The sequence below is a fragment of the Suricata suricatta genome, chromosome 14 (genome assembly GCF_006229205.1).
Source record: "Suricata suricatta isolate VVHF042 chromosome 14, meerkat_22Aug2017_6uvM2_HiC, whole genome shotgun sequence".
Taxonomy (NCBI): domain Eukaryota; kingdom Metazoa; phylum Chordata; class Mammalia; order Carnivora; family Herpestidae; genus Suricata; species Suricata suricatta.
The window spans coordinates 37540835-37558449 of record NC_043713.1 but is presented as its reverse complement, the minus strand read 5'-3'; the positions used below and the strand labels follow the sequence as shown (position 1 = coordinate 37558449).

Here is a 17615-nt window from a genome sequence, read left to right as displayed (position 1 = left end):
AAAGAGAAATCAAGAAACTGATCCCATTCACGATTGCACGAAAAACCATCAAATACCTAGGAGTAAACCTAACCAAGGATGTAAAAGACCTATATGATGAAAACTATAGAAAACTTATGAAAGAGATTGAAGAAGACACCAAGAAATGGAAAAACATTCCCTGTTCATGGATCGGAAGAATAAACATTGTGAAAATGTCGTTACCACCCAAAGCAATCTACATTCAATGCAATCCCCATCAAAAAAGAACTTATCAACATCAACACCCAAACACAAATGACCAGTGAAGAAATGGACAGAAGACCTGAATAGACACTTTTCTGAAGAAAACATGCAGATGGCTAAAGACACATGAAAAGATGCTCAACATCACTCACTGTCAGTGAAATACAGATTAAAACCACAATGAGATACAACCTCACACCTGTCAGAAGGGCTGAAATGAACAACTCAGGGAAGAGCAGATGTTGGTGAGGATGCAGAGAAAGGGGAACATGTTTGCACTACTGGTGAGAATGCAAAGTAGCACAGCCACTATGGAAGATAGTATGGAGGTTCCTCAAAAAATTAAGAATAAACATTATGACCTGACCATTGCACTACTAGATATTTATCCAAAGGATACAAAAATGCTGATTTGAAGGGACACATGCACCCCAGTGTTTATAGCAGCACTATTGACAAGAGTCAAATTGAGGAAAGAGTCCAAGTGTCCATCGACTGATAAATGGATTAAAAAAACCCCAAAGTAGTAAATACACACACACACACACACACACACACACACACACATATATAAGGGACTATTACCTGGTGTTCAAAAAAATGAAATCTTGCCATTTGCAACAACAAATGGAAGTAGAATGTATTACGCTAAGCTAAATAAGTCAGTCAGAGAAAGACAAACATGATTTTCACTTAGAGATGGAATTTAAGAAACAAAACATATAAACACAGGGAAAGAGGAGAAAAACTAAAGTAAGATTAAAACAGAGAGGGAGACAAACCACAAGGGACTTTTAAATACAGAGAACAAACTGAGGATTGCTGGAAGGGATGTGGAGGGAAAGGGGCTAAGTGGGTGATGGGCATTAAGGAGGGCATTTGTTGGAATGAGCACTCGGTGTTATATGTAAGTGATGAATCTCTGGGTTCTACTCCTGAAACCAATACTATGCCGCATGGTAGCTAATTTGAATTTAAATGAATACATTTAAAAATAAATAAAATAATTGTAGGAAAAAACAAAATGGGGGGAAGGAGAAGAAATAGAATTAGTCACAATTTTCTGGCTTTGAAATAAATGATACACCTGTATAGAAAAAACATATCAATAATAATTTACTTAGAGTAAAAAACAAAACTTAGGTGAAATAAGAAAATTCTATTTCTCTTAATTTCATCTTTACATTTATGGTAAGAATTTGCTATTAATGTTAAAGAATTATAAAGTACAAAGGTGTCAGATTGTTTCCTGTAGTTAAAGTCTATTAACAAAGCCATATAAATATGAGTGCATATGAGTGATAATATTCATATTTGTAATATTTTGATTTCTGAATATTCTCCAGTTTGCTTTACTTTTGTAGGATGCAATGAAAAATCTATGCCTTCTAATCAATTAATTCACAAAAATAATACATAAATTTGAAGGAGTGGTATAACTCACCTGTTTATTCATTCATTCAACATTATTGAATGCCTATGCTTGGTCAAAGGGGGTTATTATTTGGCCAACAGAGACTCTGTCTTCAGTAAGTTCACAAATAATTAAAAGACACAGAAGCAAACAAACAAACAGGCAAATAAAATACAGGGAAAAAAGGCTTTCATCCAGAACAAGGGGTAAAGGCATCACAGAAGCTTTCCTAAAGAAGGTGATATAGGAGCTAAATTCCAAAAGATGAGTAAGCCTTAACCCAGTGATGAAGTTGGGGAAGAGAGTTCCCCACTTGGAGATCAGCAGGTGAACACCTCAGAGGAAGGAAAGTGCAGGGCAGGTGAGAAGAAAGGTTGGGATGTTGAGTGCAGATAAGAGAAGAAGAAACAGAGGCAAAGAAGGTGTTTTGTAGAACTAAGAGGTCTGCTTGTACCTTGGGAGCAAATAGAAGCAATTTTATTGTCAGAAGTGATATGAACAAAACTGTGTTTTAAAGAGATTACTCTGACTGATGAGGAGAATGGGATGAAGGAAACAAAATGGGGCCATTAAGGGCTCTAGAAGCCATCGGACTCGGCACTGTTGAAAGCCCAGAGCAGCAGCAGCGCAGAACAAGACGGCACTCAAACAATCGTAAGAAAAGAACCAGCAAGACTGAGAGTAGGACAGACAAGGGTCTGGGAGGAAGCGCAGATCTCTAGCTCCAAGGAGAAATGAAAACAGAGGGCACCAATTCTAATTTTCAGTAAAATAATGTTTTTTAAATGTTTCTAAAACTATTCTGTGAAAAAGTTAAAATATATTCAAATGGCAGGATTCTATTAATAAATTACTCTTTGTACATATCCATTCAAAAAAAGACTCCACGTGGAAAGGAAAACATACATAAAAGAATTTAGGAAACCGGTCATAAATAATACAGCATATCACTTTCCATAGCTATTGAGAAACCAAAAGCATTTTTTAAACCATGAAATACATAAGCTTTTTGAAATAAAGTATCAGGGGTATATAATTTATATAAGCAACCCATAGAATTACATATATCCTTTATGTAGTCAAATCCTATGCTAAAGTATGCCATATCATTTATGATTACTTAAGTTATTTTCCATGAAAGTCCAACGAAAAACAGAATGTACACATTCAAGTTCAATTATTAAATTCATGAAGAAAAATGTGATGTAACATTTGGGTACTAGATTTCTTTAAAAAATACTAAATATTTTATGTAAGAAAAATTTTATCAATATGATAAAAGAATGAATGACCCTAAAAGTATATTATATACATGAAATAGATACTAGTAGAAAACAAATCCAATTATCTATTATAGTTAAGAAATAAACATACTATAACTGTTTCTTTAATCTAAAATCATCATATTTAGTAACTAGCATACCATTTATTCACATTTTAAATATGATAAACCTTATTACCTTAACCAGGAGAATCTTTAATAAAAATCATGTATTTATAATTTTGGTATAAAGTATAAACATAAAGGAGAAAATATTTTTAGACAGAGTAGTTCACTCCAGATGTTACCAAGGTAACTAAATTCCACAGCTTTTCATATTTCATTCCTGAGTAGATCGGTAGGTTTTATAAAGAACAAATGAATTATTTACTTATTTGTACATAATATATAATCACACATTTTATCATTTAAATGGTAAAGAACCAGTAATGTCACATGCTACTATTTTATCAATCAAAATTTAAGACAAAGTTTTTGATGTCTATATTAGAAATATTCAATAGAAAGAGTGCACAGACATTGAACTTAAACGAAATGAGCATTTTTTTATTGTCTGGGTTCTCATAACCACATTAATGATTTTTATTTTCCCTTCCTTAGTGATACTTTTCCAGAATTTGAAACCACAAATCTCAGACTCCTATTTAGCGAAAGCCACTCACAGTAGTTTATTGCTCTCAAGGGGAAATCTGCTTCCTTACCCAACATAGTTTGCTCCATCCTAAGTGGCTGCTTGCATGTGGGTCTGGAGCTGCTACACGGAGGATACAGTGTTGAGATCTGTAGGTATGGCCTTCAGTGTCACAGGCCCAGAGCAATGGTTCTCTCAAGTTTCAGCCTGGGCACCAAGCATAGGAACCAAAAACCCTATGTGTGAGTACCAAGGGAAAAAATGGCACCTGACGCTTTGAAAATTAAGTGCCGGGGGTACCTAGCAACAGGAGGAACATGGAACGTGATGACAGGTAGTGTGGAATCCAGCGACGCTAGGAAGGCCGTTAGATGTTTGGGTTCCACTGCTCTGAGGTTAATTTTGCTGGGATGGATTTAGTGTTGTGGAGAGGGTCATCCAAGCTAGCTCAGCCATGGCTCTTGCCTGTAAGGTGCAGCGACACTAACCATAATGGCAAGCTGTTCACTTTCTTCTTTCTCCTTCCCTACTCCCTCCACCAATTAGTACAGACCCAACAAATATTATGTTTCAATTATGTCTAATACTGTCACAAGCATTTTTGTGTGACATAGTTGCATCAGAACCAGATTCAAAGATTAGCTCTCTCCATATAAAGAGAAGTAACCTATAACAGTATGTATGATGTGTATGTATTTAAGTATATAAATATACATGTATGTGTGTGTATCTATATCTCTCTCTATATAAACATAATGTGATGTATATATATTTGAAATCTCCCAAAGCACCTGACCTACATTCTTATTCATTTACTTTCGGTAGCTCTTCAATATGGCCTTCAGGCCAAGTGCCTTGGGCAAAGTGATTGGGAAAAATACATATATATATAATCCTCATTTTAAGATTAGTATTTAGAAATTTAGTCCCAAAATCCAAGTCAGATACTTATAGAGTCCAAAAAGCTTTTTACCATTTTCTCTCAAATGTTCCACAATCTTCTACCTCTAGTCTTTTGATCACTCCTTAGAAAATTGCCCTTTAATATCTCACCATAAAGCTAACTTTTAAATCCAAAATATAGATGTAAATAACCCTACATCAAAAGATTGGTGTCTTAATATCCAAAAAAAAAAGATTTTTAAAAAATCTTTCAAAATCTATTTGCAAAATGGAGTTTAGGTGACAGCCCTCTTCATCCCTGATGAAGAGATCACTCCTGATCTCTGCTCTAAGTCTTCTCCCAGCCTGGGGTCCCCTATAAAAAAGTGAAAGTATATCCATTGCTAGACTATACCTTACATCTTTTTTTATCCTTCCAAGTTTTTATTTAAATACCAGTTAGCTAATATAAAGTGTAATATCAGTTTCAGGAATAGGGTTTAGTGATTCACCACTTACATACAACACCCAGTGATCATCACCACAAGTCCCCTCCTTAATACCCATCATTCATTTAACCCATCACCCCACTACTCCCCTCCATCAGCCCTCAGTTTGTTCCCTATAGTTAAGAGTCCATTTTATGACTTGCTTCTCTCTCCCATGTCATGGTCATCTGTTTGTTTCTTAAATTCCACACGAGTGGAATCATATATTTAATACCCACATCTTATACCCAAGCACCCTCTACTCTGCAACATGAAGCAAGTAATACAATCTAAATGGATCCTTTGTGAGAACACAGGGAGCAATCTCTTTGACTAAGTAGTAGCAACTTCTTACTAGACATGTCTTTGGAGGCAAGGGAAACAAAAGCAAAAATGAACTATTGGAACATTATCAAGATAAAACACTTCTGCAGAGCAAAGGAAACAGTCATCAAAACTAAAAGGCAAACTCAGAATGGGAGAAGATATTTGCAAATGATATATCAGATAAAGGGTTAGTATCCAAAATCTATAAAGAGCTTACCAAACTCCACACCCAAAAAACAAACAATCCAGTTAAGCAATGGGCAGATAACATAAATAGACAAATTTCCAAAGAAGATATACAAATGCCTAACAGACGCATGAAAAGATAGTTAACATCTTTAATCATTAGGAAAATCCAAATCAAAACTATAATTAGATACCACCTCATACCTGTCAGAATGGCTAAAATTAACAATACAGGAAACAATAGATGTTGGCAAGGATGCAGAGAAGTGGGAACCCTGTTACACTGTTGGGAATGCAAACTGGTACAGTCACTCTGGAAAAGAGTATGGAGGTTCCTCAAAAAGTTAAAAATTGGGGCATCTGGGTGGCTCAGTCGGTTAAGCATCTGACTTCAGCTCAGGTCATGATCTCGTGGTTCATGGGTTCAAACCCTGTGTCAGGTGCTGTGCTGACAGCTCAGAGCCTGGAGCCTGCTTTGGATTCTATATCTCCCTCTCTCTCTCTGCCCCTGCCCCACTCACACTCTGTCTCTCTCTCAAAAACAAATAAACATTATTATAAAACATTTTTTAAAAAGTTAAAAAAGAACAACCCTGTGATCTAGCACTTGCACTACTAAGTTTTTACCCAAAGGATACAAAAATATTGATTTGAAGGGGCACATCCAGCCTGATGTTTATAGAAGCATTATCAACAATAGCCAAATATGGAAAGAGCCCAAATGTCTATAGACTGACGAATGGATCAAGAAGATGTGGTATATAGATATACATGATGGAGTATTATTCAGTCTTCAAAAATAATGAAATCTTGCCATTTGCATTCATATGGATGGAGCTAGAGTGTATTATGCTAAGTGAAATAAGTCATTTAGAGAAAGATAAATGCCATATGATTTCACTCAGATGTGGAACTTAAGAAAACACACAGATAAACATAGGGGAAAGAAGAAAAAAGAGAGAGAGAGGGAGGCAAACCATAAGAAACTAATAACTATAGAGAACAAATTGAGGGTTCCTAGAGGGGAAGTGGGGAGGGGTGGCCTAAATGGGTAACGGGTATTCAGGAAGGCACTTGTGATGAGCACTAGGGGTTATCTGGAAGTGATGAGTCACCAAATCCTACTTTTGAAATGAATATTACACTATATGTTAACTAACCAAAATTTAAAGAAAAACTTGAAACAAAAATGAATAGCTACATAGATAGGTGATAGATAGACAGATCGACTGATCTTTGCTGGGCAGTCCCATTCCTCCCCCGGCCCAAGACTCTGACACATTTCTGCTTTTATCACCCTTTGTCCATTTGCAGTTGTCACCTAGAAATTCCTTTCTCATTTTTCACAATTCCTTTCTTCAGATCCTTCTGATGACTTTTCTATTTTACTCATCCTCTATATTACTGTTAATAACTTAAGTAAACAGCCGTGTTCCGTGTTTTATCTTTTTTCTTATGTGCAAAAGTTTTAATTGCTCATTACAAAAGTCCTGCACTTCCAAGTCCTAAGACTACAAATATCTTCAAAAAGATAATCAGCAAAAGCAATTGTCTGTTTTTTATTTGCACTTGAAAGCTATAGTCCACATTATATACTATTTAGTAATATTATCTGTTTTTATGTTTATTTATTTTTGAGGGAGAGAGAGAGAGCAAGCGAGCCAGTGGGAGGGGGGTCAGAGAGAGAGAGAGGGACAGAAGATCTGAAGCAGACTCCGTGCTGACAGCAGAGAGCTTGATGTGGGCCTCAAACTCACAAACCATGAGATCATGACCTGAGCCAAGGTCAGATGCTCAACCAGCTGAGGCACTTAGGCACTCCTATTAACGCTATCTTAAACATGTACAAAAAGTGATGCCTCATTTTGAAGTCAAACATATACACTAAAAAGTTTACTAATGTAAATAAATATATATGTGTATAGATAGGTACGACTATTACTAATTTGTGAAAGGGCATTGATTTTAAAATGATAGAACTAATACTGAGGGTAAGAAAGTAACAGAGAGATTCGGTTTTTCCCCCCCACAGTGAGGGATAAACTCTTAAACCTTGACCTGTTTATCACTAACAAGAAGACACATCACCAAGTAGGTTTCATCTGGTTTAGATTGCAATGAGAGGGGCTTTTCCACTTGGACTTCATGAAGACAAAGTAGATCAAATGGCACTTTAGATCTGTAGCCCGTTCAGGATTGGGCATGGAGCTTGGGGTCTTCTCCAATCATAGAAATTCTGTCAGTAAAGAACAAGTTTTAGTGCAGAGCCCTGCATTCTTCCTTGGGTAACTTTACTTTTTGATAACAGCTCCTGATTCTTCATCCAGTTGGCCATCAGGAACTGAGCACCACCTGGTTCATTCAGTGCTAAATGTATGCTTTCTTCGCAGCCCTCCGCTGTGGGGTGGAGGTAATATACAAGCCTGTTCATGCCCTGGGGCTGTATGAGCACAATCTGCCATACACAATCTCTTTCTGTAAATCTGTCTCCTGTCTTCATTGAAATTCTTTTTGAAAAACTGAGAATGAAAAATAGCCTGGTTCCTGTAGCATCCTGTGACAGTACAGTTGTTTTCATGGATAGGCCCAAATGAGAAAGAAATCCACTGAAAGAACAGGACCCTTAGCAAGAAGTCAGGTTATAAATTCTCTTTAGAACAGAGATATTCAGAGGTTGTTTTTAATGATATCTCTTTGGCTGCAGCAAAATGGTATAGAGACTTGAAAAGGGAATGTTTGGAGGACTTTTTAATAGAAGGTGAAGGAAGGATGATATGGACAGACCTTTCATAATCGTTGAGGGCAGAGCAACTGTAGTAGACAACCCTAATTAGAGGGGGTAGTTACTTGGCCCTAACAGAATGGACACTTATTTTTGACTTGGCGCTGCATTTTACTCACGCATTCTTCCTCCAACACCACCACATATGAACCTCAGAATGTTTTATAGACTACCCTTTTCGCCCACACAACATTAATTTTAATTAAGGAAATTCCATAGTACTCAAATAAATGAGAAAATTGGAGGATTTGCCATGGAGCTATTAATCGTATTCTCTACTCCATTATTGACAAACTACATATCTTATAAAAGAATAGATTAAACTATTAAAAATCTCAGCTATGATGCCAAGGTGCCTGGCTGACGCAGTCCATTAAGTGGCTGACTTCAACTCAGGTCATGATCTCACCTGTTTTGAGTTTGAGCCCTGCGTTGAGCTGTAAGCTATCAGCTCAGAGCCTGGAACCTGCTTCGAATTCTCTCTCTCTCTCTCTCTCTCTCTCTCTCTCTCTCTCTCTGTCCATCCCCACTCACCCTCTGTCTCTCTCACTCTCAAAAATAAATATCAAAAAATATTTTAAAAATAAAAATAAAAAACTCAGCTGTGATGCCACCAAAAGATATAACCTGAGCCCAAGGAGCTGTGTTTCAGGATGTGATATGTGCCCTAGCCAGCTATTTGGGGCTGCCTCTCTCTTAGCCACAATATCAGTCTGGAAAACAAGGCTTTTCTGAGCCTTGACACGTCTCATGACTCTTCTCTACAGCTCGACATTCTGCTAGCCTGTAAGAAGGACACTTCCATAAAAATAGACAGACAACTGATCATTTCACACCATGCAGGCCACTATGGGGACAGATAAAAAGAAGAACTGTGTACTGGCCATGATCATTCATCCAGAATACCACGGGAATGAGAGATGTCCAAAAATGAAAAAGGGTTGGGACATAGGCCCACAGGAGCACCTGAGGCATTTTTCAAATTACTTTGCCAAAAGGAAAATACTGTCAAGGTAATTCTTGTAGGTAGAGATAAAATCTCACTGTACTCCCACCCCCACCCCCCACTCCCTGATATCTGACCTGGAAAATGCTCTGAGTAGTTTAACTGCTAGGTAAGGAAAAGAAAATGTGGAATGAGTCGTGGAGCTGGTTAGTCTTACTATCTTTGGCTTTGGAATCAGATGCGGAAATTAGAAGTACAGTATTTATCTGGATTTCTTTGCATTGACAGCAGAGAGCCCAATGCAGGGCTTGAACACAGGGATCAAAACGCAAGATTATCACGTGAGCTGAAGTCAGACACTTAACTGACTGAGCCACACAAGCACTCCTAAGTTTTATGTCCACTGTGTATATATGGTGTGGTTATGGTAAATAAATATACTAATCATTCCTTCCATTAATTGCATAATTTAAATGGTTACATTGCTAAAGAAGAAAATAGCATCCACGTGTAATCTGGCCTCAGAAACTGGGGCTCCCTAACACCGTCTGAGTGTAATAGCTGGACTTAGAGTTCATTCCATCTGGGTAAGAGTGAGATTGGTTGAGTTAAGGTTTATATCAAATAGATGGTAAGTATTCAATAGGATTATCTTTGACTATATGAAAAAGTTATGTGAATTGTGATATGCAATGGTGTGGTATGAATGTGTGTGTTTTAGCAGCCAAATGATGGGATGTACCAAGCATCCACTGGGATGGAAACCTAGTGTAGATGATCCCTTCCTAATACACAGGCAGTCTCTAGAAGCCATAATCCCTTCCTAGCTTAGAAAAATTTGGAGCTGTGAGACAGAAAAAGGGAGTCATTAAAACTAGGTATTTTATCTTAAGCCCCAGAAACAAAATACACAAATTACTATCACTGGAGTTATGATTTCTCTAAAATTGAGGCTATTTTTAGTTTTTACCTTTCTTCTTTGAATTCTGTCAGAAATTTCATATCTCTCCATTAGATTCCCATTATTTGTATTGTTTTCTCTAAGTTTAGCCAAAGACAACTTTTTAACATGAAAAAAGCAACCTTAACTAACATATAATATTTGTTTTACTTCTGAAAAAACTGAGGAACAGAAATGTTTAGCAACTTGATTATGTTTTCCTAAGAATATAACTTACATGTTGGAGGGACTTGAAATCATATAATAAAATATAGTCAAAGAACTAGAGGATTCGAAACCTGTAAAGAACATTGTCAGAGATTATGAGGAGAAATATAGTTGGATCTAATTTAAAGATATTAACGTGTTTTATTACCTGTAAGAAGATCAAAGATGAGAAATTACACAGATCAGTATATGGGAAAACATTTTGACAAATTATCAAAATATCAAAGAAGTTTCTCTATCTCTAGAGGTGTTTAATTATGAAATGTAAGGTATTGAAGGGAAAGATCCAGTTCTTATTCCTTTATGAATTTATGATTGCCACATAGTAAATATTCAATAACTATTTGTTGGGGCACCTGGGTGGCTCAATCAGTTGAATGTCCATCTTCAGCTCAGGTCATGATTTCAGTTTGTGGGTTCCAGCGCTGTGTGGGGCTCTGTGCTGATAGCTAGCTCAGAACTTGGAGCTTGTCTTCAGAGTCTGTGTCTCCCTCTCTCTCTGACCCTCCCCTGTTCACACTGTCTCTCTCTCTCTCTCTCTCTCAAAATAAATAAAATATTTTTAAAAAATTTAAAAAATAACTATTTGTTGAACTAGGTAATCACAGGAGGTCATAATCACATATCTAATGTTTTAAAAATAGTATTTTTTAAATTTTTAAAAGGAATCACATTTTTTTACATCCTTATATATGTTTTTGAACTACTCATTGAAAGAATTAGTACACTGGACACTGTGGTAGGATGAATCTAAATAGTGTCTTTCCCCTCAGGATTCTACACCCTAATTCCCCAAACCTGTAAACGCAGTGAGATATCACTCTTGTGATTATGGGAATGTCATGCGGCACAGTGGATCTTGAATAAAGTGATTCACTGGGTGGCCATGATATAATCATATGAGCATTTAATAGCACAGAGCTTTCTCTGGATGGTGACAGAAGTCACAAAGGTTTTCAGTTTGCCATTGATGGCATGAAGACGAAGAAGGTCACAAAGAAAGAATGCAGGCAGCTGTAAGAGCTGAGAATTACTTCTGCAAACATCTAGGAAGGAAACAGGGACCTCAGTTCTACAGCAACAAGGAATTACACTCCACCAAGTTGAATACGTTCAGAAGTAGATTCTTTACCAGAGTTTCTATTTAAAAGGCTAGACAGGCTGACACCTTGATTCTGCCCTTGTGATACCCTGAGCATTGAACACAGGTGAAGCTGCCTAGATTTCTGACCTATTGAACTGTGAGACATTGCTGTTGTTTTAAGCTGTTAAGTGTGTGATAATTTGTTTCACAGCAATATGAAATGAATACAGAAACCAACATAAAGGATTTTTTATGGTGCCTCCCAATAGGTAACACCACTCAAAATTATCCAAGCATATTTCATATGATAGGTACCTATCAGTGGTTCTCAAACTTTAATTGCTTCACAATTTTCTAGGGAAACTGTTAAAAATAAAGATCTGCTTGGGCACTAAAAACCTCTCACCCAACAAAACCTAGGAACCTTGGTTTAATTTATCTTAAGGGACAGCTAACCTAGAAGCATTTCTCATACAAGAATTTTGGGGCCACATGTGCGGAATTCATGTAGATCACCTCCAACAACTAACTGGTTCAACTGGGGGAAGGAACTCTTGATGTCAAGAGAACTAAACACAATTGGCAGCCATCAAATCTGAGTTTAGTAAGATTGATCTGCTATTCTAATCCCATTTAATAAAGCTTGAGGAAATGTTTAGAAAAAGATGCCAGCATGCCATATATTTTCTCTTCATCAAAACTAAGAGTGAAGAGCACTGATTGCCAGGGGTGCCCCGCTTTTAAAAGACTCATGAAAGAATAGGATGTTTTTCTCCACAGAGTAAATGTAAATATGTAACTGCAGAACTAAAGGCTTTATTTCAGGGAAGATCATCTTGATTACTTTGATTAGCAAACTTCTAGGAAAGAAGATCCTTACTAATGTCAAGTGTGTGTCTGCAAAATCAAGAGTCTTTACTCAGCCCCTAGAGCAGACTGAGCATGACCTGTATGCCCGCATGTGTTGCAATCACTGTTAGGGTTTCACACATGGTAGGTAAAGAGTAATGTTCTAGGAAATATTGTCAAAACCTTCCACATTTTTCCCTTGGGTCCTTCATGTTCTTTTCCATCTTCATGGCCCATCTTCCAGCTATTTGTGTGCACACTGGCTCTCTGTAAGTCATGTTACTGAGGAAGACAGTGACAGATTAATTGTTTGATTGATCTTTGACTGAAACTTCCCACAGAAGAAAATCATTTCAGTTAGGCACTTGTATTTTAAACACCTTATCTCTAATTGTGGAATAAAGGGCTTTTACTCTTGATATTTTCAGCCATTAGCAAGCAGGTGAAGAAGTGTAATGTGTTTTGGGAGCATGCGTGAAGGCCGAAATCTTGTAACCATACTAGACCTAGTTAATGTCTATGGTTTTAGAGTAATTTAGAGGCTGACGGTTAGAGCGCATGCTCCACGATATTTTCTCCTAAGCCCCCCTAGCCCCACAGTCCCTCTCCCTAGTGCAGTTGGTGAGTCAGGACTACTCAACAAGGAAAGTGAAGATCTCATCCACAACATTCTGAGATGCCAGAAACCTGAGCCACTAAGCAATTCTTAGACCTAAAAACCAAACAAATCATAAAACACGGACTATGAAAGGCTTCCACATATGTTCCATCTTACGCTTTGGTCATTTGCTGGTTTGATCTATTCTTTCTCTTTCTTTGCAAACCATTTCCTAGATTTCTTTGCTTATTGTTTTATGTCTTAGATCAAATGATGGGAGATGCTGGCAAAGACAGAGGATGGCAGAAAGAGAAAATGGGTATCCCTACCCCCACTGTTGGATTGGGGTCTTTAGTTCAGGATGCATCTTTTCTACATCCCAAATTCTGCCAGGAAGTATCTTCCATGAATTTCACACAACCAGGTAGGTCCTCTGGCTCTTGGGCTCTACTACCACCAACTCCTTCCCAACTTTTCTATCTCTAGTTGTATCAGTGGCTTTCTTCTGTTATTAATTCCTGTATTGCTTATCTATCCTCTGTTTAGCCTTTGAGTTCTTCTAACAGCATTGTAGACAGTGCCTAGTATTACATTTTTCTGATGAGTAACATGGAATGGCCTGGATCACAATTGATACAATTTGCCTTAATCTGGCTTCAAGAATTCTGTTTTCTAGTGTCTGTGATATTATTATAGCCAATGTTTTATAATTTGTTCCTTGTTAATGTCCATTCATTATTTGATATCCAAGAGATTTCCACCAAAGTTTCTTTACTATTTCTACCTCTGGTGCTGAAATCCATCATCGTCAGTAACAGTGGTATCAATGAATTTATTGGTCATCTTAAAAGATTCTAAGCTGATAAGAATTTTGGTGGCAAGTTATAAAGCATTTATTATTTAGACACCTGTGAAAGTACTAGTACCTTTCTAACAAAGACTAAATTATTCTGGATTCATCTGAATAATATCAATTGACTTGAATCCTTATACAATTTACTTATACAAATGATTTTGGTATTTACATATTTGAATATTTACAATATTTAAAAAGACCTGGGAATAAAATAACACTATCAGTTTTACTAATTTAAAGAGCTTGATAAACATAAAATGAAGAACTTGCTCAAGACACACTGATAGTGACAAATACAGGATTAAACAACCAGATCCTTAATTCCAGACCAAATTTCTGTCTAAATCATGGGGCTACATCTCAGCAGGAAACCCCTGTCTAGGTATTATGAAGAGAAGAGTCTGAAAAAGACAAGCAGTATGCTCTGTGGGAAAAAAAAAAAAAACAAGTTAACTTAGGACTTAGGAAGCTCTTAGAAATACTAAACTGAAAGGTGTCATCTGAGGTTACCTGTTTTGCAGTACTTCATAAAATCAGAAATCAGAGTGAATAGCCTGCTACCACCTTCTCCTCTCTATAACGAAGACCTTCTGCCTACCCTTTTTGCAATTAGCATAAACTGAGTAGCTCTAATGTTTTTTATAGATGCAGATGAACTTTCAATATCACCATAATTATAAGTACAAGCTGACCAATCACATGATATTTATAACCAAAGACAACTATATTTCACATTCAGGGCTGAATGATATCAAATGATATCATTTTAGGAAACTTGCTAAAGCTTTCAATAAGTAGGAGGAGAAAAAATAACAAATTAAGAATATATGAGATAAAAGAAAGCCAACATTAACATCAGTATTTGGAGGATATAGAAAATTAAAGTCCTACTTTTGAAAGAGAACAGTAATACATTTGCTATTTTTCTATTTGGAAAATGATTGAATCTCATGACAAGAAAAAATAATTTGTAACTATGTTTGGTGATGGAAGTTAACTAGACCTATCATAGTGACCATTTCATGATACACATGTATATCAAGTCATTATGCCATACACATGAAACTAATACAATGGTATATACCAATTATACCTCAATATAAAAAATAAAGGTGTTACCCATAGGCCACAGTGAAAGTTTATTCAAAGTATAAAGAAGCCAGAAGCCATACGGACACCCCAAAAGGGTCAGTAAATCTTTGATACCACTTACATTCCCACACCCATCTTTCCTATCACACAGATCACAAGAGCCTAAGTGAGAGGTAGACAAGGGCCAAAGGCCACATTCATAGGAAAGGATGACTGAATCTGAATGACTACGGATGGCTTCATTTCTATGTATGAGTATTTGGTAAGTGCATACAGTGTGTATATACTCCTGGGTGCCAAGTTAAAAAGGACTGTGAGTATATACAAAAGAAATGGGCAGGAGGGAAGAAAGAACTACTTGTTCAACTCGAAAATAATGTGCTCTGTAAAAAAAAAAAAAAAAAGGAAGCACTGTGCTTACAATGTAAAGAGGAAATTGTAAACCAGGTACTTTGATAGTGAAATGCTTTAATAATAGCAGAATTCTAGACTATACATCAAGAGTCCACATGGCATTCAGATATATGTTATCACCCAAGAATGAAACGTAAAATATTTTCAGTAACATAAATAGTACTTGCTTTGGTTGTATTAATTGCAGGACCTCAACAAACAGGAAAGATGGAAGAGATGTTTCCACACTTTACATCTCAAACTCAGTATACTTGAGTCAGTTTAAATATTTAACTTTATTAATTCAAAATTAAATAACCAACAGGTAGTCCTAGCACTGATTTGGGGGAAAAGGAGGATTACGGTTCAAGAGAGCCATTAAGGTTCTCAAAGTCATCACCTACTTTGAAACCAAACAAACTCTCAACTCGTGGATGGCTGAGGAAATCGGCCGACTCTAACCCGGCAGCCTGGGCAACATCAGGGCAGCCATCTTGCTCCAAAACCTCCTAGAGCACAGGCTCTCATAGACCCATTGCTACCTACATTCACGGAACACTGTTACGTTGATCCTGTTTTCTAACCTCTTGCTTTGCATAGTTCAAAACATTCAAACATTAACTTTTCACACATATTTGTCATATTTTTCTGAATGTTTATGGAGAATATAGACTTTTCTTAAATACTCCTTGTGTATACAGTGGTCTATATTAGCAAGTCACCAAGTAGAACTACAATTTTTTTAAAAAAAGTCAACAGAAGAAGGGAGTATCAAGTATAGATTTTTATATTTTGGCTTTTGCTGATGTTTTATTTTCTGTAGTAAAATGATTAGCAGGAGGTAATGTCAGAATGAGTTTGAAAAAAATAAAAATAAAAATCAGATAAGAATTGAAAGGGGAAAAAAAAGAATTGAAAGGATTTCCAGGTAATGATTATGCTTTTTATATTAGTGATATATTTGCTCATTTTAATTAATATTGTTTCTATCATAGCAAATCAGTGAAGTCTCCTCCAATCAAAATTTAAAAATCTGTCTTGGTTGATCATTAAAAAAATCAATTTCTCTAAACTTCTGTACTGACTATACCAATTTAAACTCTGAATAATACCAAGATAAGAGCTCTTACAGTGTGATTATTTCTAATTAGCCAAGAGCTGCTCAAAATACACTGCCTGTCCCCAATGTCTCATGCTGCTATCCTAATGTTACACAACCATGGCCATCCATAGAATCTTGCTTTGGATATAGCACAGCAGATTCTGGTTTAAAAACCATTGTTTCTTGACTTGAGCAGAGAGGAAATGCTTACTGAGCTTTAACTGGTTTAGAGGGGTGTCTGGTGCCAATAGTACTGTTTCACGCATCTTCTTCAGTGTCTCTCCATGAAATGAAACGGGACAACTAATTACATTGAACACGTCATTTTAGCATATGAATCTCTCTACATACTCCCTTCTAGAACAAATTACTCTACCTACTGCCTTGGTAGCTATACGATCTCCTGAGGCTCAGTCTGCCAAGGTAGGTACCTGACCAAAGGACCATCAGACCATAAGAGGCCAAAGCCACACCACTATGGTCAAATCAGAACGGTGAAGAGCTCAAAAACCTTCCATCTTTTGGAATTTGAACTAACACCTTTCTCTTCAACATGTGGGCTAATTATGAGCAGCAACAAAAATCACCTATGAACTTGTTAAAACTGTCAAATCTCAGGGCTTACTTCAAACCTACTGAATCAGAAATCAGGGTTTTACATACATACATACATACATATATATATACACATATATACACACATGCACACATATTTATTTATAAATAATATGAATATATATATGAATATAAATAAATATTTACATATATTGTTGATGAAGTTTCTTCACCATACACACACACACACACACACACACACACACACACACATACATATACACACACACACATTTAAGAAGGCTTCACACTCAGCATGGAGCCCAATGTGGGGCTTGAACCTAAAACCGTGGGATCATGACCTGGTCTAAGATCAAAAGTCGGACGCTTAACCAGCTGAGCTACCCAGGTACCCCAAGAATGTGCTATAAGACTTCCAAATAATCCCCATGCATAACAAAAATCTAAGAACACCAAACTCCTAACTTGGTTAGTAACTGCAGCTAAAGTAAGAACCATAAAGGCACATTGGACTGAAAAGGTACAAGGGGACGTGAACAAGCCATATTCATCAAACAAAGCTAGAGGGTGGGGTGGGGAGACAGATGGACACAGTAAAAAGAAATACAACAGAAGGACTACATATGTGGTAGGCTGGCTTCACACATCTTGGCATCAGTACAATTATTAATTATTCCCCCTTTGACTCCAAATGTGTTTTGGTTTGGACAATAAATTGCATGATAATCCTGTGT

The 17615-nt window shown here is 36.7% G+C and overlaps 1 protein-coding gene across 5 annotated transcripts in view; it reads right to left on the bottom strand.

Moving 5' to 3' along the window:
• The window catches only part of NOL4 (nucleolar protein 4), a 401348-nt gene that overhangs the window by 195064 nt on the left and 188669 nt on the right, over positions 1 to 17615 (bottom strand). Inside the window, exon 1 of one of the 5 annotated variants that reach the window (XM_029922699.1) lies at positions 3623 to 3686. The exons of the other annotated variants lie outside the window; for them this stretch is intronic. Coding sequence (XP_029778559.1) covers positions 3623 to 3641 — 19 coding nt within the window. The 5' untranslated portion in view covers positions 3642 to 3686. Of the gene's footprint in view, positions 1 to 3622; positions 3687 to 17615 lie in introns of those variants that run through there. 5 annotated transcript variants of the gene reach the window in all.